Raw genomic sequence first — 23,545 nt, 5'->3', positions numbered from 1 at the left:
ACAACGTTAAGATCCCAAGGTGCCACTGGAGGCACAAAAGGGGGCTGAATATGCAGCACTCCCTTTACAAACGCAGTGAAGCCAGTTCTTTTTGAAAGAAAATAGATAGGGCCGAATCTGGACCTTTATGGACCCCAATTTTAGGCCCATAGTCACCCCTGACTGTAGGAAGTGCAGAAATCGACCCAGCTGGAATTCCTCTGTTGGGGCCTTCCTGGCCTCACACCAAGCGACATATTTCCGCCATATGCGGTGATAATGCTTTGCTGTCACATCCTTCCTAGCTTTTATCAGCGTAGGAATCACTTCATCTGGAATGCCCTTTTCCGTTAGGATCCGGCGTTCAACCGCCATGCCGTCAAACGCAGCCGCGGTAAGTCTTGGAACAGACAGGGCCCCTGCTGTAACAGGTCCTGTCTGAGAGGCAGAGGCCATGGGTCCTCTGAGATCATTTCTTGTAGTTCTGGGTACCAAGTTCTTCTTGGCCAATCCGGAACGATGAGTATAGTTCTTACTCCTCTCTTTCTTACTATCCTCAGTACCTTGGGTATGAGAGGAAGAGGAGGGAACACAAACCGACTGGTACACCCACGGTGTCACTAGTGCGTCCACAGCTATCGCCTGAGGGTCCCTTGACCTGGCGCAATATTTTTTTAGCTTTTTGTTGAGGCAGGACGCCATCATGTCCACCCGTGGCAGTTCCCAGCAATTTACAATCTGTGTGAAGACTTCTTGATGAAGTCCCCACTCTCCCGGGTGGAGGTCGTGCCTGCTGAGGAAGTCTGCTTCCCAGTTGTCCACTCCCGGAATGAACACTGCTGACAGTGCTAGCACGTGATTCTCCGCCCATCGAAGAATCCTTGTGGCTTCTGCCATTGCCATCCTGCTTCTCGTGCCGCCCTGGCGGTTTACATGGGCGACCACAGTGATGTTGTCTGACTGAATCAGTACTGGGTGGTTTTGAAGCAGGGGCTCTGCTTGACGAAGGGCGTTGTAAATGGCCCTTAGTTCCAGTATATTTATGTGTAGTGAAGTCTCCAGACTTGACCACTGTCCTTGGAAGTTTCTTCCCTGAGTGACTGCCCCCCCATCCTCGGAGGCTTGCATCTGTGGTCACCAGGACCCAGGTCCTGTATGCCGAACCTGCGGCCCTCGAGAAGATGAGCACTCTGCAGCCACCACAGCAGAGACATCCTGGCCCTTGGGGACAGGGTGATCAACCGATGCATTTGAAGATGCGATCCGGACCATTTGTCCAACAGATCCCACTGAAAGATCCTTGCATGGAACCTGCCGAAGGGAATTGCTTCGTAAGAAGCCACCATCTTTCCCAGGACTCGCGTGCAGTGATGCACCGACACCTGTTTTGGTTTCAGGAGGTCCCTGACCAGAGATGACAATTCCTGGGCCTTCTCCACTGGGAGAAACACCTTCTGTTCTGTGTCCAGAATCATGCCCAGGAAAAGCAGACGCGTCGCAGGAATCAGCTGCGACTTTGGGATATTCAGAATCCAGCCGTGCTGTTGCAACACTTCCTGAGAGAGTGCTACGCTGACCAACAACTGCTCTCTGGACCTCGCCTTTATGAGGAGATCGTCCAAGTACGGGATAATTATAACTCCCTTCTTCCGAAGGAGTATCATCATTTCGGCCATTACCTTGGTAAATATTCTCGGTGCCGTGGAGAGACCAAACGGTAACGTCTGGAATTGGTAATGACAGTCCTGTACCACAAACCTGAGGTATTCCTGGTGAGGTGGGTAAATGGGGACATGCAAGTAAGCATCCTTGATGTCCATCGACACCATAAAATCCCCCTCTTCCAGGCTTGCAATAACCGCCCTGAGCGATTCCATTTTGAACTTGAACTTCTTTATATAAGTGTTCAAGGATTTTAAATTCAGTATGGGTCTCACCGAACCGTCCGGTTTCGGTACCACAAACATTGTGGAATAGTAACCCCTTCCTGTCACGATCCGGGTATCTGGACGCCATTACTTACCCTTCAGATGCCTCCTAAGGCTGGCTCAGCGTTCCAGGACCGGATCCCGCTGTTCCTAGTTTCCACATGCAGAATGTCAGAGTGGTGATTTCATCAGCCGCGGCCTCCGCTGTGCCCGCATGGTTAAATGTGCGCTTGTCAGTCTGGCGTCTCCTGTCTCCCGTGGCCGGCGTCGCCATTACTGTTTCAATTCTCACATGGATTACAAACCAAACTTCCCTCCAAGTGTCTGCATGGGCGCAGCCATCTTGGATTTTGTCATCTGAGCATTTCCACCAATCTGCTGTCTGTATTGTTGATTTGCATAATTGCCTAGCCAACCCCTTCCTTGCTGCAGGTATAAGTAAGCTGTGCCTGAGCAAGGAAGGCGTCAGTGCTTTGGTTGTCTAACCTAGTTCCAGTTTGTCTCTCTCCTGTGGTTGTCTTCCAGGTTCCAGCTCCTGTCTCCAGACTTCTGCTATAGAGACCCGCACCAGCATTCCATCTGCGGTGTAGCCTGACTCTCCGATCCATTCTGGACTCACCTGTTTCCAGTTACATCAATTACCTGCTTCCAGCTCAGCTTCCAGCAGTGTACAGCTTCTCTTAAAGGGCCGGTGTCCTTTCTGCAGTTTACCACTCTCCACCGGTATTATTATTTCACCGCTCTCAAACTCCAAACTTCATTATTATTTCATCGCTCTCAAGTTCGTTTATTATTTAACTGGTTCCAGCCAGTATCCACTCCGTACCAACAACAGTCTGGTTCCAGCCAGTATCCACAGCAGCCGTTTTATCTTCAGCAACCCAGCCTTTCCTGGAACACCAGCTGGTACAATCCTGGGTTCTCTCCATTGCTACAGTCAGGCCTGGTAAGGACTTTCCAACTAGAAGATTATAAGAACTGTCTCACTCTACCAGTGCCTGTGGCCCTTGCCACCCTGTAGTACCCAGGAATTGTATTTATCCTCTGTTGACTTTTATGTTTCCTTTACTGCTGCTGTGTTACGGAGTTTGTCTTAATAAACATCATTGAATTTTATCCTGGTTGTCGTGGTCACGCCTTCGGGCAGTTATTCTACATGTTACTTACATGTCTAGGGGTCTGATACAACCTCCCAGGTTCCGTCACATCTCAGCCCCTACAACTGAGGCTGCCTCCCGTCAGCTCAGGCCCTCAGTTGTGACACTTCCCTGTTGAATGAGGGGGACCTTGATTATCACCTGCTGGAGGTACAGCTTGTGAATTGCCGCCAGTACTATCTCCCTTTCCCTGGAAGCAGCTGTCAAGGCTGATTTGAGGTAACGGCGAGGGGGAGTCGCCTCGAACTCCAGTTTGTATCCCTGAGATACAATTTGTACAGCCCAGAGATCCACCTGTGAGCGAACCCACTGGTTGCTGAAGTTTCGGAGACGCGCCCCCGCCGCACCTGGCTCCGCCTGTGGAGCCCCAACGTCATGCAGTGGACTTAGTGGAAGCAGGGGAGGATTTTTGTTCCTGGGAACTGGCTGCCTGGTGCAGATTCTTTCCTCTACCCTTGCCTCTGGCCAGAAAGGATGCTCCTCTGACCCGCTTGCCTTTCTGAGGTCGAAAGGACTGCACTTGATAATACGGTGCTTTCTTAGGCTGTGAGGGAACCTGAGGTAAAAAAGTCGACTTCCCAGCAGTTGCTGTGGATACGAGGTCCGAGAGACCGTCCCCAAACAATTCCTCACCCTTATAAGGCAAAACCTCCATGTGTTTTTTAGAATCAGCATCACCTGTCCACTACCGAGTCCATAATACTCTCCTGGCAGAAATGAACATTGCATTAATTCTAGATGCCAGCAGGCAAATGTCCCTCTGTGCATCCCGCATATATAAGACGACGTCTTTTATATGTTCGATGGTTAGCTAAATAGTATCCCTGTCGAGGGAATCAATTTTGTCTGACAGGGTATCAGTCCATGCTGCTGCAGCACTACACATCCAGGCTGAAGCAATAGCAGGTCTCAGTAGAGTACCAGAGTGTGTATACACAGACTTCAGGATAGCTTCCTGCTTTCTATCCGCAGGCTCCTTTAGGGCGGCCGTATCCTGAGACGGCAGTGCCACCCTTTTAGATAAGCGCATTAGCGCCTTGTCCACCCTAGGGGATGTTTCCCAACGTAACCTATCCGTTGGCGGGAAAGGGTACGCCATCAGTAACCTCTTAGAAATCACTAGTTTCTTATCAGGGGAACTCCACGCTTCTTCACACAATTCATTTAATTCATCAGATGGGGGAAAAGTCACTGGTTGCTTTTTCTCCCCAAACATAATACCCCTCTTGGTGGTATCCGGGTTAATGTCAGAAATGTGCAATACATCTTTCATTGCAATAATCATGCATCGGATGGCTTTTGTAGACTGTACATTTGTCTCATCCTCATCTACACTGGAGTCAGACTCCGTGTCGACATCTGTGTCTACCATCTGAGCTAGCGGGCGTTTATGAGCCCCTGACGGCTTCTGAGTCGCCTGGGCAGGCGCGGGCTTAGACCCCGGCTGTCCCAAGGCTGCTGCGTCATCGAACCTTTTATGTAAGGAGTTGACACTGTCGGTTAAGACCTTCCACATATCCATCCAATCAGGTGTCGGCCCTGTCGGGGGCGACACCACACTTATCTGCCCCTGCTCCGCCTCCACGTAACCCTTCTCATCAAACATGTCGACACAGCCGTACCGACACACTGCACACACACCGGGAATGCTCAGACTGAGGACAGGACCCCACAAAGTCCTTTGGAGAGACAGAGAGAGTATGCCAGCACACACCACAGCGCTATATAACAGGGATTTACACTATAAAAAGTGATTTACCCAATAGCTGCTTAAATATCTTATTTGCGCCTAAATTTATGTGCCCCCCCTCTCTTTTTTTACCCTTCTTGTATCAGGATACTGCAGGGGAGAGCCTGGGGAGCTGCTTCCAGCGGAGCTGTGAAGGGAAAATGGCGCTGGTGTGCTGAGGAAGAAGGCCCGCCCCCTCAGCTGCGGACTTCTGTCCCGGGTTTTATGTAACTTAATGGCGGGGTTTTTTACCTCCCCCCCCCCCGATCCCCCCCCCCCGCGCCCTGCACCCTACAGTGACCGAAGTGTGTGGTGTGCTGTTGGAGCAATGGCGCACAGCTGCGGTGCTGTGCGCTACCTTAATGAAGACAGAAGTCTTCTGCCGCCGATTTCATCGCTTCTCTTCAGTCTTCTGGCTCTGCAAGGGGGACGGCGGCGCGGCTCCGGGAACGGACGATCGAGGTCAGGCCCTGTGTTCGAACCCTCTGGAGCTAATGGTGTCCAGTAGCCTAAGAAGCACAAGCTAGCTGCAAGCAGGTTGGTTTGCTTCTCTCCCCTCAGTCCCACGTAGCAGTGAGTCTGTTGCCAGCAGATCTCACTGAAAATAAAAAACCTAACAAATACTTTCTTTTCTAGCAAGCTCAGGAGAGCCCACTAGGAGCACCCAGCTCTGGCCGGGCACAGATTCTAACTGAGGTCTGGAGGAGGGGCATAGAGGGAGGAGCCAGTGCACACCAGATAGTACCTAATCTTTCTTTTTGAGTGCCCAGTCTCCTGCAGAGCCCGTCTATTCCCCATGGTCCTTACGGAGTTCCCAGCATCCACTAGGACGTCAGAGAAATACATACATACATACAGTATAAGAAATGTTCTACCACCAACTCCATTGCGATTACAGAAATGTTAATCATCCTATTGGCTGGCAGACAGACTGCATGTACAGAGTGACAAGGTCAACTGGATTTTTCCCATGAAAAGTTATAGCCACTTTAGACAACCCATGCCATTTAGTCAGAACTCCCTCAATTTAGTGTTTCAATGGAAGTCACCCACAATAGCCTGCATGCAAACATACCAAAGGCAACAGTTGTATCAGATATGTAACCCGGCACTTTTCAAAGTACAGGCAATTTGGGTAATGTAGCGTACAATATGACACAAAGTAACTTAATTGTACTTCTTTGATCTCATCCATGGCAACGGATTTGATGGAAGCTCCAATTCCCCCAGCCCACCATTGGGGTGGAAAGAATACTGTAGGGATTGTCTTATGAACTATCCTGTCCTGGAAAATCGTATGTAGAGCCATCTTGTACAAAGCTTTTGCAGATCTATGTGCCAATCTAATTGCAACAAAAGGCCAATTTCAAAGCAACTTCAAACCAATTTCCTATGAATGTTTGATTAGGGTTTCTATAAAGAATACCCAATATGAAGTTCATATCCTAGGCCGCCTAAGGCTGACTAAATACTGGTTGTGTTTTCTTTGCTGCCTGCACGTTCCTTATGACAAATTAATCAGCAGCCAACTTCCTGTAATGCCCAAGGCAGAAATCTGTACTTTAAGCATGTTCACTGCTCAACTTATCAAAACCATCTTGTAGAAACACCTGAATGATTAACAGAAGAACTCGTGTGTTATGTTCCACTTACTGAAAAATTTCCAATTTGTATAGTTTACCTTAAGTGTATCTGATCTCCAAAAGAATATAGTTCCCTTTATTTGAGAAACCATGCAGCATTAGTAAACCACTGTTTGATAGCCATGCAGTCTTGTCAGGATTCTGGCTGGAGACTGCTTATGTACAATGTTCTGTCATATAGGGAGATACGATGGCTTAGTTACTGCCAGCAGAATTATTTCTGAAAACCATGTTCCCTATGGCTAAAAAAAAAAAAAAGGTGGGACTGCAAGGATTTTAAATCTGTTCTTTATGACTGCATCCAAGTAATTGGTTAAAATCTGTATCACAGCTGTCACTGTCATCTCATTGAACAGTGTAGAAACTGTATATCCATGACATACCATGTATATAACCCTTAACGTGGAGTTCTCTATTGTTGCCATAGAGTCAGGGTTGTGAATATTCTCATCTTTTTATAATTTTTCAGAAAACAAGCCCGCTGCGAGACCAGTCTCCTGGATGTAGGGTAGGACAACCAAGGAAAAACTGCCTTGAGATTGCAAGAGTCAGCCATTAGATCTGCTATTAAGTCATATCATAGGTTTTCTACCCACTGCATGTGTCACACTTTAGTCATTTTATGGCAGCCTGGCTATATTACTTTGCATGAGCCCAGAGGCTCTTAAACTTGGTCCTCAAGGAACCCCAACGATCAGATATTAAGGATAACCATGCTGTGGCACGGGTTACTTATTTTGTGCCTTAGTTCATTTTATTTAACCTCCTGTGCTCATCCCAGGGCCAAATTAAGCATTTGGGCATCCAGGGCACTTAAGACAGGGGGGCCCAGAAGGGGAGTGAAAATTAGATTGTGCATACTACCCAACATAACCCATTCCAGGAGGAACAAAACTCTCTACCCAGACTTTCCTCTTAATATATGATTGGCATCACCAGTGTTGAACTTTATGGAGAGAGTTATTTCAGCAGAAGTGATTGCAATCATAAAATAAGAGGAAGTCCAGCGAGTGATCATTTTGTCCCTCCTGGAATGGGTCATGTTGTGAGGTATGATGTGTGTATATTTAATCCAATGGTGTATATTAGATTTAAACTAATCAGTGGCGGCTCAAGAGGTGAGGCTGCAGTGCAGTCCAAAGATCAAATAGGGGAGCCACACCAACTGCCAGCGAGCCATTTTGGGATGACAGCTGGTGGCAGTGGAGCCACCACTGAAACTAATCGCTTAATAATGTCCGAGTACTATTTATAGCTTTCCCTAATTGAGAGACCACTAATTAGAATGTTTTTTGTAGTGGCACAAGGACAACTAAACCTTAAAATAAACATAGAAATATAAAATCTCTAATTTATCTTGCAAAAATGCAATAGCAGCCTCTGTACTGCTTACACACTGGGACAAGACTCAGGAGGACTCATTCTGGTTATCTAATGACAGCACTTGCTTTAGACAAGACCCAACCATCCAGGTGGGGAGAAGGAGATGCTGGGATCCCTGGGTCACTTCCAGTTCTCTTCCCCCATACTCTCTCTCTTTGGTCGGGAAGCTCCGTTAATAGCTCATGAAACTTGATACTCCTGTCTCCGCCTGCACTACATACTGTATTTCTCACATTCTGGCTGCCTGGTTCTTCTGCTGCACAAGAAGGAGAGCTAGTAATGTCAGTGTGCTCTGGCTGGGGAGGCCCTGATAGAGGGGGGCCCAGGGTACAGTATCCCATGCACCCCCGCCTTAATCTGGCAATGGCTCATCCATGAATAACCTTAAAACCTGGACTATTAAGGTGCCTTGAGGACAGTTTAGGAGCCACTGGCATAGAACCTGAATTGACCAGTGTGTTCTTCTGGTCTGTGTAGTTTCCTTTGGTCACTATTGCAGATATGGTCTTGCCTCTTGCGACTGGAAAATCAAAAGCATTACACTTTTTTCCCCAAGCTGCTAATAACCGTATTCGTGTCATTTCACATGTAGCCTTGCCTAGTGAATGATCACTATGCATGTAGCCATGAGTCTTAGCACCAGACATCTCCACCTTTTTTGACACAACCTGTAAAAACAAGAGGTGCTTGGTTGGCACTTAACTCTCCAAGATTTGATACAATTTCCCCTTGTTGCAGTTTCATAAATCAAGAGTTGTACAATAACCCTGTGCACTTGTACACTCTAGGAATGAAAGCTTCTATTTCTTTGGTGAACCATGGATCCCTTGCAGCTCCCTGTAAATCCATGTGTCTAGTCAATAACTCACAATCTTTTGAGAACCTTGTGAAATTTCACCCGTGATTAAGCCCCCTAGAAGGATGGGCATCATTAAGCAATTTTGAAAGACCCTCAGACTCCTCGTCTCTTCCGTGTGAGTTCGTAAAACAAAAAGGGGTTGGATGAAGCCACAGCAGACACATTTCACAGTAAGTTTGTGCTAGCTATTTATACAATTTCTGAAAAAAGTAATTCTGGATATAACCTTTGAGCTGTCTAATAACAGGTTTTCTTTGGATAACCTTAAAGTGAGAAAGTCCAGCTTCTCTTCTTCAAATGGAAGTAATAACCAACATAAAACTTAACTCATATACAAACCATGAATGCACCCAAAAGCTTGATGGGGTGTCACAATGGTCACAGCCCCGACAAAGTCTGAGAGCCCATAGAACAGACATTCCCAACCTTGGTCCTCAAGGCACACTAACTATGCAGGTTTTAGAGATATCCAAGCTGCAGCACAGATGGTTAAATCAAAATGACTGCGGTAATAATTAAGTCACCTGTGCTCAAGCATAGATATCACTAATACCTTGACTGGTTAGTGTGCCTTGAGGACAGAGGTTGGGAATGCCTGCCATAGAAGATTTACAAATACAGGGTGATTCAAAAGTCGCATTAGACCCCTTTTGTTTCAAGAACTGTGCAGGAAATACTCCAGTAGGGTATGGGTGAGGTGGGCTATCTTTTAGGGTATGTATCGAACATGGGCGCCATCTTGAATCTAAGTCAGTTTTTTCAAATGGAAAGGGGGTCATGTAACATGTCAATCAGAATTTGCTGAACAGTTTATTGCTGCAAACAGATTTGAAATAGCAGTTATGGTTCAAAAGTTACAACACTTTTTGCTGCAGGTAACTGAAGATGGCTTTGACAAGAGGAGAGAATTGAGATCATTCTGCTGACAAACATGTGCTGCGTTGTGGGCTCTTCAAAGAATGCCAAAACCATTGTTGAGATGGTCGCATCAGTAGCACTTTTTGGACGACCACTCCGTGACTCGTCAGCCACAGTCCCAGTTTCTTGGAATTTGGAAATTAGGAACCCGACAATGTTATGTGAAATTGGAGGTCTTTATGGGTGCAGATTGTTAAAATCTGCAGCTATGACACGGAAACTTCAAGTCCAGACATCAAAATTACCTCAATTCTCTTCTCAAAGCCATCTTAAGTTACCTGCAAAAAAAATAAAAAAAAATTCTGTGGTTTGCCATATTACACAACACCCTTTCCATTTGAAAAAAATAAAAAAATGACAGATTCAAGATGGCCGATTTCAAGATGACACCCATGTTCGGTACATACCCTAAAAGACAGCCCACCTCACCCATACCTTACTTGAGTATTCAGTTATCCAATTTCCTGCAGTTATTGAAACAAAAGTGTGTACTGCGACTTTTGAATTACCCTGTAGATTCAATGGTCATTTCAGACCAATTGTAGTCTGACGAAAATACAATCTTAAGAGGCAAGACTGAAAATAAAAATAAACTATCTAAAGCACTCTAACTTTGTTGCATTCAATTGCATTGTTTGATTCCATTCCTCAGTAGTGGCCTAATTGCTTTATTTAGAGCAGGGGTGGGGAACCTTTTTTCTAACAAGGGCCATTTGGATATTTATAAAATCCTTCGGGGGCCATACAAAAATTAATGTAAAAATTAGCCTGCCCCCAGTAGTTATGCCCAAAGTCAGTAGTTATGCCCCCAGAAGATATACCCCCAGTCAGTTATGCCCCAGTAGATATGCCCCTAGTACATATACCCCCAGTCAGTTGTTATGCCCCCTAGTAGCGCCACACACACACACACACACACACACACACACACACACAATAAAAGAAAAAAAAATACTCAGCAGCCTCGTTCCTTCTTTCGGACCGCTGCCCTTCGCCTGGCCGCCCGCTCCTCAGAACTATGGAAGACCCGTCATGACATCTCTCCCATAGCACCGCACACTGCCAGAGCCACAGGAGTGAGGAGTGAGAGCTCCTGCCTCCGGCTGCTGCTGAGGGGAAGGAGCCGGGAGCCTGCTGATAAAAATCAGCAGGCGTTCGGCATCTCCATCGGTTAGGTAAGCCTGGCCGGGCCGGATCAAGTGGCTTTGCGGGCCTTATACGGCCCGCGGGCCTGAGGTTCCCTTCCCCTGATGTAGAGGAAGAGTTAGCCTCTCTATAACCAGAAAAAGCATAGCTCTTAATCTATTTTAGGATCTCCTGAACTTTATTTATGCTATGAATGGGTTAATCATGTCATCTCTGCCAAATCTGGGATGAAATTGCCATAAAAGCAATACTGAAGAATATCCATCTCTGACTTTTGGCACAGACTGCCTAAATCAGTAAAGTAAAAAGAAAAGTAGGGCAGTGAGTTCAAGTATGATATCCCCAAATGCACCCATCCATTACCTCATTTCCCCAGCTAATACGGACTACAGAATGCCAATGCTCCCTTTAATCTAGATTAGGTCCCCCTCCCCCTTCCCATCATATTCAGGAATAGAACACTGCTACTTGACCAACTTCCCCATGGAGAACAGGAAAGACCCAACTAAGGGGAGTGGACATTTATGTCCATACCTGAGGAATTACCTTTAACCTGACTTGGGAAGAAAAGATTAAACCTTTGTTATCCACTGCCATGGAGTGAAAAATTAAACCTTAGTAGTTACCAGGTATAAACAATTCCTAAAAGGAACATTTTTTTTTATTGCTACACCTTTCCTCAGAATAAAAACAGACCTGTCCATTAACCTTGATCTTTAGCCTTCTGATTTTGGTCCAGTAGTGCTGTGCTAGAGGAACATAAAGCAACTTTTTTTTTTTTTTTTTTAAGACTAGAGATCCTTTACTCCAATTTTTAAAACAGTCCTAAAGATACTGAAGAACTTACTGGCATAGCAGCTGCCTTGATCATCTGGACAGAGACAGTTTATGGCATTCTTGGATCCAGGTACACATATCTCTTTAGGCATACAGCCACCATTGTCCAAGCTGCATGCTGAGTGGCTTCCTAAAATATACCATTAATATTTTATTAGCAATAACAGCTAGTAAACTTTGGTGAATAGTTAAAAAAAACAAAAAAAAAACAAAAAACAAACACACACCAAAACTTGCCTTTGATTTGACTAGATGTCACGATTATAAGTTTGGTCAGGTTTGCTTCATTAACAGTTGAAACAATCTTCATTGCTTTTCTGTCCCATATTTCAATTACTGGATCGTTATAAGCCAGCAGAAAAGGCTCAAACGCATCCATCAGTGTGCACCTGAATGTATCCTTCAAGTTATAGAGTTTCTTTTTAAGGAGGCTAAATGAATAAAAATCTAGGGGGGAAAAAAAATATATAAAAAATAAGTTAGTTTTGATTTCACTTTTGCTAAACTTTAAAACTATCCAATTTAGCATATCCGGATAGTTTATCCTGTGCATAAACCACATTTTATTGACCATTTGAATAAGCCAATTGAAAAATTCTAAAAACATTGATACTAGCATGGAAAGCTTCAGATCTAGATTGACTATTGCCGAGAAAGAAAACAAAAAGGATGCACACCAATTTAAACAAAACTTTTCATTTAAAGAACATACCGGTTATCCACTACAGTACATGGGCTAGAAAAGACCAACCCCTAGGCCGGTTGCAGAAAATGCAAATGCTACCTACCTTTAGTATTAGGACTGCTGGTTATACACAGCGAGTCGTTCTGCAATAAACTGTACGGAAACCAAAAACATTTTGTGCCATCAGAATATGTGAAAGTTTTGCACTGGACCAGGTCTATTTATAATACAGGTGCACTGTACTGTGCACCATTATTTGTTTAAATAAATACATTTTCCCAATATTTAACATGGCTTAGAAATTTAAATATGTTTAAACAAGTTAATGTCTGGTGTACAGTTCCATTGGTCACTTACCGTTGTCTTGTTTGCTCCACACAATGCTATTGGATTTTATATCCAAATTCATATGTGCAAAGCCCGTGCCATTCAATACGGTTTCCACTTCATCACCAATAAGAGTCATCTGTCGGATTTGGTCCTCTTCCACCACATACAGTAATGCCTTTTTCCAGTCAAGCATAAAATTCTGTATGGGCCGATTGGATTCATAAATGACCTTTGTCCCAGATCCTGTATGCTTTGTTACACAAACTCTGTTTTTACCAGAGTGCAGCCAATAAATGTTGCCAGTAGGAATGTCAATTTTTGCCACTAGAACTAAAGCAGAAACAACTGCAGTTATTTTTTTTTACATTAATCAGAATGTGTGAAATTCTTTGGTAGTTTGACAAAGAAAGGGTTCTTTTGTGTAATAAAATATTGCCATTTGAGACTTGGATTTTGATAAATTAAGAAATTTGACATTATGTTGCGGACAGAATGTGCTTTGTACACCACAGGCGGCCATGCAAAAACCTCTGAATGACTGACAGATTGTTTTGACAGCTTAAGAGTTAACCCATAGGTGTTTCTACAATGGGTGCAGTGTCTGCGGTGCACAAGGGTTCCTAGGTCTGGGGGGGGGGGGGGGGCCACGCTGAACCCAGAGAGTATACTTAACCCCCTCTGGAGTCCCACAGCAGCGGCTCTGCAGTGTGGGCATAAATCACTTGGAAAATGGCTGCCACCGCCATTTTAGAGTTATTTGCACATGCACACTGGGAGGTGTCCCCAGGAACAAGGCACAGTAGGCTCTGGCTGTACGCAGGCCCCCAGCTTTCTTAAAATACCCCCAGGTTAACCTATTGCTGAAATGTTACTATAGGCATAAACTTAAGGTGTGGCAGTGGTGCAATGGCTTGCTGCATTGCCTCACAGGGCTGCAATCAGAGTCTTGATTAACTAGGGACCTATCAGAATACTGTATGTTCTCCCTTTGCATAGCTCCCAACATTTTGATCCCTTAACTTGGGACTCAAAAAGGGGCATGGCTTCGCAGGAATGCCGCAATTGCAAACCACACCCCATTTTCATTACTGTGGCGGCATGCCCAGAGCTCTGATCTGCTGGCCATGCCCCCAGTCCCTCCGTCTCCTATGAATACTATGCACATGTGCATGTCTAGTTATCACAGCGCTGCTAAGCAGAGCAGTGAGTGACAGAAGCCTTCCAACTGCCCACCCCTCCCTACCACGGGACACTGGGGCAGCCACAAAATGATGGGACTTTCCAGTGAAAACCATGACAGTTGGGAGGTATGCTTTGTTTGCATGGGGTTCCTCCCACAATCCAAACACATTAGTAGGTTAACTGTCCCCTGACAGAAAGGCACAGAATGAGCCTGTAAATTGGCATTTGCTGGATGACATACATAATCGCACCACACTATAAATTTTAAAGCATCTGTAATTGTATTCTCTGAAATCAAGACTTCCATTACCAATATGAAATACTATTTGGTAAGACTAATACCTGCTCCTCCAGTTTGGATTACTTTAGCACTGCCCAAAATGCCATTAGATCGCATAAGAAAACCATGATCATCTTTCCAGTATACAAGATCTCTCTTCCAGTCCATATCCATGAAATTAATTTTTTCTCCTCTCAGGACAAGAGTCTTTTTCACAATGGCTCCTTGAAATCCCAGCTCCAATAAATAAACTTCATTAGCACCACCAAACATGACCTTAAGATCTAAGATAAACATATTTAAAGATGTAAGGAAACAAGCTTGAGCCAAAATTATAATTAATATATAAAAATTATGTATATACACATACACAATTTATGCATCACATATCCTCCAGCCACAATTGATGTGTATCACTCGTTACCTCTTTGGTGTTCTATAGTAAAAAATAACTGAAAAGCTTGCACAAGAAGTTCCCAAATATTTAATTAAGCGTTTCCAATCTATTGTATATGGATGAAAGATATATTTAATAGCTGAACACAAAATATACAAGTCCTAGAATAAATCTACTCACTTTCACATTTTCCAGATGGCAGGAGGAACAATCCCAAAGGACAAGCACACCTATAAGATTTGGCCAACACAGGTGATAACATGCAGATGTGACTACAGGCCCCCGGAGAACATGGAGTGAGTTCATCTAAGAAAAAGAAGATGTAAAGAAAAAAAAGACAACTGGAGAAGTTGCCCACAGAAACCAAGCAGCTTCCACCTATCCTTTAAGTACGTTTTATTAATGTAAAACCTGATTGGTTCCTTAGGCAACTTCTCCACCTGCCCTTTAAGAAGGTTTGACACATCTCCCCAATAATATCTGCATTGGGACTACAAAGCAGCCACCATAAATATACCCCAAGCTCCACTCTTTCAGCTCAGCAGGGTCATTTCCACTACAGAGGTGGTTTGCTTATCTTTGCTTTCTGTTATTGATTCTAGGTTATTCCGAAACGTCATCCTAAACACGCCTGGCTTCAGATGCTACCTTTTTTACATTTATACCCAAGTTGTTTACTCAGATGTCGTATTTGACAAGGCTATGCAGAATAGCACTCGAAGCTAAAAGCCAAAGGCTACATACCTTTCAAATTACCTCCTACCTTTACTAATGTTTATATTTTCACTCTAAACTCTGAGAGGACAATGCTAATTTACATTTTCAAGGTTACTTTTACATGATATTTAAGGCTGTTAATAAGGAAATATAAAATTAGTCTCTGTTAAAGCAATATGGCAGATACTTCTCTGCAGTCAAATACTATAGTAGTGCTTTAGCTGGTACCTACAGCAGATGTCAGTGTTCTATAGTCTATTGTTCTGTTGTCTATTTTTGTGACCCAACTACAATTGGGTCACACACAAAAAAAAATTGAATTTGAGACCCCACTTTTTGTCCTAACAAGGTTTGAGCTGCAGCTACTTTAGAAGACACTGCACAGCAAAAAGTAACTATCAAAGATTTTTAATCCGGTGAGGTCAAGTTATTACAATGTTTATCTAGATTATAGGCATTCACCTAAACTAAACTGTGCAAAACATTCTTTGGTGGATCCGTTTCTCAGTAAATGCTGGGGTTTGTTTGGGGGTTTTTTGTAACACAATATAGAACTTCAAACCCCCCCAAATTAAAAACTCCATGCAGACCGCCTAAGTTTAGTATATCACCTTTGAAGAACATTTTCCAGAAGCTCACGGCAGAAGTGCTTTAGTAATAACCATGACTTATTGCTTATACCCAGTGGTGCAGAGAGGGGGGGGGGAAGAGGGTACAAGATACCTGGGCCCAAGTCTGATGGAGGGGCCCAGGCCCATGCCTCCTGTGATTAGGCCATGCCCCCTAAAAAGTACCTGGGCCCAGCCAGGCTCTCTACTGCCCTGGCTGGAAGGCATGCCATGCTCCTGTGAGTGGGTGCCTCTCATGTGCTAGACATGCCCCCAAAGAGGTGTGGCCATACCCCCTGCCTGCTGTGGTCACACCCCCTCCAGGGAGGCAGGGGCCCCAGAAAGTTGTTGTATCAGGGCCCAGGATTTCTCTTGGCAGCCCTGCTTATGCCTTTACCACGTGATAGTCAATCATGTTTAGGTTGCAACTGGAGGGGAAGAATAGAGACTCCTAACCAGAACTTAGCACCTGGCTGTCCACCTGGTGAAACTAACTGTGCCTGGAGACACTGCTAGTACCACTTAGACACCAATAGTTTCAGACCTCCCCCTCTTTTTTTTCTTAAATTAGTACTAATGACCACTTACTAATGGATTGCTGGAGCTCATGTAGCACAGTGAATGCAGAAAGGTTTGCAGAGTTGAGAAATAATTCTCTAGTCGCTGGATTGTTTCTTGACAAAGAGAACAACTGTTTTTCATCAGCCAAAAAAAACCACTCTTCAAAAACCGAAAGGCCCAGGACAATCTGGTCTTTTTGCAGTACATCTGGGAAAGTATATCTACCACTTCCATCTGTTTTAATGGTTTCTATTGACTAAACAGGAAAAAAAAAAAAAAAATACACAATTAATGTAATGTCTTATTTTATTTTTGTCAGAAATTTGGCTTATGGTGTATTTACAGGTAGTAGTTGATTTACCGACTGACAATACCAATGGTCATAATCCCAACAGCCATTGACAGTCAAAATACTGACTTAGTCAGAAGACAGACATGTCAAAATACCAACATAAGTTTTAGGAATTTTTGCCCCAAAACAGACTTGTTCATACTTTACCATCCCAGTGGACAGCGAAGCACCATGCCCAAAGTATGGAGAGCTCAGCGAGCCACACGAGGGGACACATACACTTAGGTCGACATGGGCACCGTCTATGTTGGCTTTGACCCCAAAAAACAGAAAACTCATGTCTGCATTTTGACATGTGGGCATTTCAAATGTCGGTATTCTGAATGTTGGCATTTTGAATATGTCGGCATAACGAAGGTTGATATTTTGACAGTAGGCCAATGACTATTGGGATTATGACAGCCTGTATTGTGTGTTTGTGCCCATCAGTAAATTATACTGAACCCGTATTTACTGATGCTAATGAATGGTTTCCACAGGAAACGCCAACAGTGCATGTTTTCCAGGTCTCCTCACAAAATCACAAGATAAATAATTCCACCTGTGGATCACTTATGTGTCCGTAATGACTACACTATTTCGGCAAAGAGATTTGAGACACAATCCCAGTTACGGTTCCTTGAGGACTTGTTGGGAAACACTAGGGTTATGAATGTTCTCCCATCCAGGACTCAAGACTAATTAGTTATAGTAGTACAACAAGTATAAGTAGGTTATGTATTGATCACTAGGAGGAGGAGGAGTAGGTCTTTTTAGAAAAAAAGGGATTCAAATTTTATACGACTTACAAATATAGGGCGGTATTCAATTCTTTTCACCCCCTTCCACGCCCATTTTGTTTCTGCTGGCGGGTGTGGTATAATCATTTCAGCTCGCTACCCCCAGGGTAGCAAGGTCTCCCAATCCTTTATGCAGCTAAACCGGATTACTATGGTTGCAATATGCATGATAACAAGGATCACTTTAGAAAGGAGATTGGGCGTGATATAAAATTTGAATGCCGCCCATAGAATTACTTTAGGAGTCGCTGCTGCAGCTTGTTTGTGTTTCTGACTGTCACCTAGCAACTTGCAAGTTCGCTACTGTGTGTAGCAGCACACCTGTTTGGGAATGCTTTGTTACCTGACTCCAGCCTGTTTCTTGTGAAAGTCAGGAGCCTGGTGGATGTGCAGCAGCACAGCTGCAGCGAGTTTGTAATTAGGGGAGGCTGGCTGTACTGTGCCTCACATTGGCTTTTGTCACCTATATATTTGTTGTCTGTCTAAGTCCTTGCTGGTTATAGTCCCTGGTTGCAGCAGGAGCCTTTGTCTCTAGGTCCTAGTTCTAGTCGTGGAAATCTGTCTGGTTATTCTGTTCCTGTCCTCTCTAGTATTCCCGTATTCAGTTCTGTGTCAGTTGAATGGTCATCAGCATCCAACCCAGTTATATAATTACAAGTATCAAACTCAGTATTCCTGTGTCGGTACATAATAATCAGCATCCTACTGTGTCAGTTGCATTATCGGTCTTTGTTTTTATTTCTGCTTATAGCACTCCTAGTATTTTTGCTATACTGTCGTGTGTCTCCTTAGTTATCCATCTCATCTGCATACCCTCAGCATTCCCTATGCCAGTGACTGTCTTCATTTGTTTGGTCTAACTTTTCTGTAGTGTATTGGCTGTGTACGTATTCAATGTTCCCTCATTGCCCAAAAGCTGTCCAGAGTTTGGGAGAGTTGTGTTTAACGGTCTTGTGTTTGTTCTCCAGTCCAGAGGATAGGAGTAGCTCCTATCCTCTTTTGTTCTTTCGGGGATCACTGCCTGGAAGACCTCTGAGCTTGGCCCTTTTTGGAAGGAGAACCATTGCTAGTTGTAACACTACTAACATTAATTGACACTGAACAGTGTTTTCTGAAGAAAACTAAAAACTAAAATAAAAATTCATTGGTTACTATGTACCCTGATTGCTTTAACAAATTTTTATATCTATATGTTCTAAAATGGTCTTTATATGGCCATATATTTGTATAAATTTTAATTAATATCTGATTAAGTAAACTAATTTTATAACTAGACAGCACTTCCTGATAAACTTTGGTTTATAGGCGTCTTTATATTTAGCACACACTGGGAAGTGTATGAAGCAGTGTAAAAGTTGTTTATGGCAACCAATCAGCTTATCAAGGGCATTCTATAAAATGATAGGTAGCAGCCATGAGCAACTTTTCCATTGGCTAACTTCACCACTTTTCCATACATTTTCCCCATAATGTGCAGTATGATCAATGAAAATGATATAGGTAAAAAAATAAAAATAAAAAAAGCTAGCAATAACTCAAAACTATATTATGGGGGAATTCAATTACCAGCGAGTACCTTGCCTGGCCAAATTCGCATGGTGGCCAGATCTCACTTAAGTGTTCGAAACCCCATAGGATAGCAAGCATTTTTAGGCAAACAGAGGTGCGGTACAAGGGTTCCGGTATGAATGGTCGACCATGCTATGGTCGACAGTCATTAGGTCGACCACTATTGGTCGACATGGACACATGGTTGACACATGAAAGGCCGACACATGAAAAGGTCGACATGAGTTTAACTTTTTTTGGTGTCGTTTTTGCGTAAAGTGACTGGGAACCCCAATTAGTGCACCGCGTCCCCTCGCATGGCTCGCCATGCTTCGGGCATGGTGCCTTCGCTCCGCTACCGCTTCGCTCAGCACAGATTACCGTTCCAATCGTAGTCCACGTGGATCGTAAAGTATGGAAAAGTTCCCCAAAAGAAAAAGAAAAAAAGTTAGAAACTCATGTCGACCTTTTAATGTGTCGAACTTTCATGTGTCGACCATGCGTCCATGTCGACCATGTCAATGTCGACCAATAGTGCTCGACCATAACATGGTCGACCATGTGAACGGATACCGGTACAAGCTGCCGTTGCGGTTTAATTGCTGCAGCAACTGCAATGTGCCCTCTTCGCCAGGAATTGAACTCCTCCCAATGGCTCACTCTTATGTCTATTATCTAACCCATATCAGACATGCGTAACTCCACAAAGACATTCTGGTACAAGTTATTTCTACCTCTTTGTATTCGCTGATCCAGTACAGGCGGGAGGTAATGTGATCAAGAGTGAGACCCATTGGCTGTTCCATGGGTATAAAGGCAATCGCATGTCTATCAGATCCATCCATGCCAGCCATCTGTAATGTAGTATTTCCTTTTTTGCCATAGTTTACCCAGTACATGTATCTATGGGTGACAAAATGCAGTGCAGTCTGTTTACCTAATAATTAGGATTTTGTAAGCATTTTCACAACAATTATAGAGTGTACAATGTGCTCTGGTGCAGGACTTCTACTTAATGCCTTGAAGAATGGATGCTTGCACGTGGTCTTTCAGAGAAACTAACGTTTAGAGAGTCACAACTCAGGGTGAAAAGGGGATCTCAAAAAAGCCTGTGCTCATATATACTGGCATATTCACAGCTTTCATGGCTAATGCAGTGTGCTATTGGGACTATCCTAAAGAAAATGGGTACACTAAAACAGCATGAAAAGCAATAAATTCATTTAAAAAAGCATAAACGACACTTAAAAAGCATAGATGCCTGTTACATGGTGCTTTGAGTGTTCAGAAACTAAAAACTATTTCCCAGAAGACTAACAGAATATCTGCATGGCAATCAACCAGAACATGTAACTAAATCCTTTATATTCCCCCAAAATTTTAGTATGTCACAAAGCATCTATTGCTGTACCTCTTACCTTTTGCTGGGAAACACAATAAGCTGATCAGGTACAATATCCTTTTCAAGAATGAGAAAATACCCGCGCCCATTTGTCAACCCGACAGATATAGACTTCTCCACACTGCTTGCCCAATATAGCAGGCCTGTAAACCAGTCTATGGATAAACTATTAACATTCACAACCTCTGCAGAGAGAAAAAAAAAAGAAAGGGGAAAAGAAATTCAGAAGCATTATTTAGACAGATTATACAACTACTGAAACAACTTTTGTAGGACCAATGATTGTTTTGGGGGGGGGGGGGGGGGGGGGTGTACTTTGATTCGACCAAGTCCATGTATTGTATGTCGACAGTAAGCAAAGTGGCAACACAGGGTTCAAGATCAAGAGCAAACTTATTTGTCAAAGGACTAATTAACACTGAAAGAATGTGATGTGTACAAAACAAAATAAGTATGCAAGCCTAAACAGTTAATTGCACACCCTCAAATGCTTCACCGATATCTCCTAGTATGAAATAGAATGCAAATGAAATCTCATTTTTGCATCTACAGTACATCAAATAGGATGAACTGAATCACAAAGCTTAATGTTATTAAAAGATTCAGATTCTGCAGAGAACAAACAAATTGTAGGTCTACAAAACAGAAAGGTAGCAACTTATGTCCTAGTTGAGGTCATTGATAGTTGTGCCCAATAACCCACACATTAGACTCCTAGTTTGCCAAGATTATTACCACCACACTTAAGTTTGAACCACCCCACAAAGTTAACAGAATGCCTGAGGGTAGCGAGATGTGCTACAATAGGACTTTCCAAGGCGGAGACTGCAAATATGTCCTTCCATTAAAGACTTTTTGGCTCCCAGAAGCTAACCTTAAATACTTCCATACTTTTAACCATTTAATTATCTTTATGGCTCATAAACCATCCCTGAGGGTTACATTTATAAGGCCAATAGATTTTGCAAATATATTTGTAGCCTCTAAACCAAACACTGCCATATCATTAACCAGTGACATTAATACTTGCCAGAGTATTACCAAATACAGTCTTTTCAAATTTTCTCCTCCCGTCAGAGTGCAGTTTCCTCCAAAGTCTGTACTCTTGAAAGGCATCTATTTATATCCAGCAAAGTTGGAAAATCCAACAAGCTTCAGCTGACCAGAAACATGACAATCCAGTTGTAGAATATTTTCTTAACTGGGACTGTGGAAAACTGCCACGTAGAACACAAACTACAAAATACTTGCTAGTAGTGGGCCAAAGTTTGTGTGGGTGTGTGATACGGGATCCCAGTGATCTGGTTGATGGCAGTAACATCAAAAACAGAGGATGGGGTAGTCATTTTAATCCTCTCACCCAACCCTAACTCACCTGGGGTGGCGGCTAAGGCTAACCCCCTTCTCTAGTGCCCAACCCTAAACCCCACTAAGAGTGGCCCCAATACTTTCCTTGGGGATGTCGGCGGTTGGTGTTCTGGCGCAGGCATTCTGAGTACACATGACCACTGGAATCCCCACATCCGGTTTTGGGTGTGATTGCCGGGATTCAGAGTGGTGTCGGTCACATGACAGTTAGCATCCTAGCATTGGGGATGCTAACTGCATCCCATTTTGGTAAACTGATTATATCTACACACATTCAGCTTCAGTCATATAACCAGCTATATAACCCAGCCTTATGAGATCTGACCCCTATCTGTTGGCGTTTTTTTGTGCCGCAATGTCAGGCCAAATTAAATGGCAAAGTCTTTGGATACAGTTTGTGATGCTGCCATTACAATCTGGTTCAGGTGAACCAGTGGCCAAGCAAATCTAAAGAGGATAACTCCGCTAGTGTTGATATGTACAAAACCCACTATACTTTAGTATAACCATCATTACAAACAGGGGAATATGCTTTGTATATAACAATGTATATGGTGCCAATTAATTACTAGTTTAACTTAAACACAACATAGCAAAAAAAAACCCAAAAAAAACACACCCCTAAAAGGAGTCAAATATGTACCTGGATATAGGGAGAAAGACTGTTTTCCGCCAATTACAAAAGACTGCAGTGTTTTCTTCTCATCAATCCAAAAGTATGACTCCCTAGCCAAGTAATAAGCAACAGCAGAGGGTTGTCCATGGACAGAGAAAAGATATTGATAGTCACCAGTTCTAGCATCCATTATGCCAATTTCATCCTTTTTTGCCAGCAAAATTACTGTAGCATTACCTAAAGAGAAATAGACATTTTACTTCCAGAATGTACATAACATGATAGGCATATATTATAATTACAGATGTTCTCAAAGGTGGTCCTCAAGGCACCCCAATGGTCCAGGTTTTAGATATATCTATGGCTCAGCACAGATTGTTAAATCAAATTGACTGAGGTACTCATTAAGTCACCCGTGGCAGAGCATGGATACAATTAAAACCTGGACTGCTGTGGTGCCTTGGAGGATCGAGTTTGAGAACCTCTGTTACATTAAATAGAACAGAACACAAGCATTTTTCACCAAGCTACAGTTATAAATGTATCCTTTGCACAAAGACAATTCTATAGTAGATGCACAATGTACAGTATACATCCTCGAAGTCAAGAGGATCTGGTGTCACCTAGATAGCACCAACAGTTTTAGAGTGCTTCTAGAGACGATGTTGCCCCACCACACTAAACTTCCAAACAAGCATTCTGACTTCTTAAACTCCTTACCTTTGGATAGCTTTCCACAGCTGGAGAAATTTAGCCAGGGTAATTTCCCCCATGGTCACAAATCACCCATCTTCATAGAGCAGAGCTTGCAAAGTAATTTAAGGCATTTCCTTTACTATATACCGTATAGTCAACTCTGCAGCGCAGTATGCTGTTTTTTGACCCATAGGGATAAATGCAACAGATTTCACTACATGATAGGAAAATGTTCAAACGTACAAGCAAATGGGCATTGTTGTACACTGTAATCTACCATTATTTTAATGCAGATAGGCAATGCAAGAGAACCAATGTATTACTTTCATTGATGCCCACGCAAATGCAGTGCTGCCCTGGGGCAAAAAAATAAAATAAAAAATAAGTTTCTATTCTTCCAGCACATTATAGATAAGTATATGCAAAAAAAAAAAAAAAATACAAA

At 43.3% G+C, this 23,545-nt stretch overlaps 2 protein-coding genes across 4 annotated transcripts in view; both read right to left on the bottom strand.

The window, feature by feature from the left end:
• LOC134914434 (low-density lipoprotein receptor-like) overlaps positions 1–11,705 on the bottom strand; it is an 86,170-nt gene extending 74,465 nt beyond the window's left edge. For all 3 annotated transcript variants that reach the window (XM_063920045.1, XM_063920046.1, XM_063920047.1), the window contains exon 1: positions 11,590–11,705. In XM_063920045.1, the coding sequence (XP_063776115.1) occupies positions 11,590–11,671 (82 nt within the window). In that variant the 5' untranslated portion in view covers positions 11,672–11,705. The remainder of the gene's footprint in view (positions 1–11,589) is intronic.
• A 41-nt stretch (positions 11,706–11,746) lies between these two features.
• The window catches only part of LOC135050014 (low-density lipoprotein receptor-related protein 8-like), a 52,863-nt gene continuing 41,064 nt past the window's right edge, over positions 11,747–23,545 (bottom strand). The window contains exons 8-16 of the mRNA XM_063956101.1: positions 22,432–22,641; positions 20,437–20,605; positions 19,753–19,921; positions 16,367–16,595; positions 14,634–14,759; positions 14,119–14,340; positions 12,622–12,924; positions 11,817–12,026; positions 11,747–11,754 (exon numbers count right to left, since the gene is read on the bottom strand). Coding sequence (XP_063812171.1) covers positions 11,747–11,754; positions 11,817–12,026; positions 12,622–12,924; positions 14,119–14,340; positions 14,634–14,759; positions 16,367–16,595; positions 19,753–19,921; positions 20,437–20,605; positions 22,432–22,641 — 1,646 coding nt within the window. The remainder of the gene's footprint in view (positions 11,755–11,816; positions 12,027–12,621; positions 12,925–14,118; positions 14,341–14,633; positions 14,760–16,366; positions 16,596–19,752; positions 19,922–20,436; positions 20,606–22,431; positions 22,642–23,545) is intronic.

The sequence above is a fragment of the Pseudophryne corroboree genome, chromosome 1, assembly GCF_028390025.1.
Source record: "Pseudophryne corroboree isolate aPseCor3 chromosome 1, aPseCor3.hap2, whole genome shotgun sequence".
In the NCBI taxonomy this organism is placed as follows: Eukaryota; Metazoa; Chordata; class Amphibia; order Anura; family Myobatrachidae; genus Pseudophryne; species Pseudophryne corroboree.
This window is presented reverse-complemented; position numbering and strand designations above follow the sequence as displayed.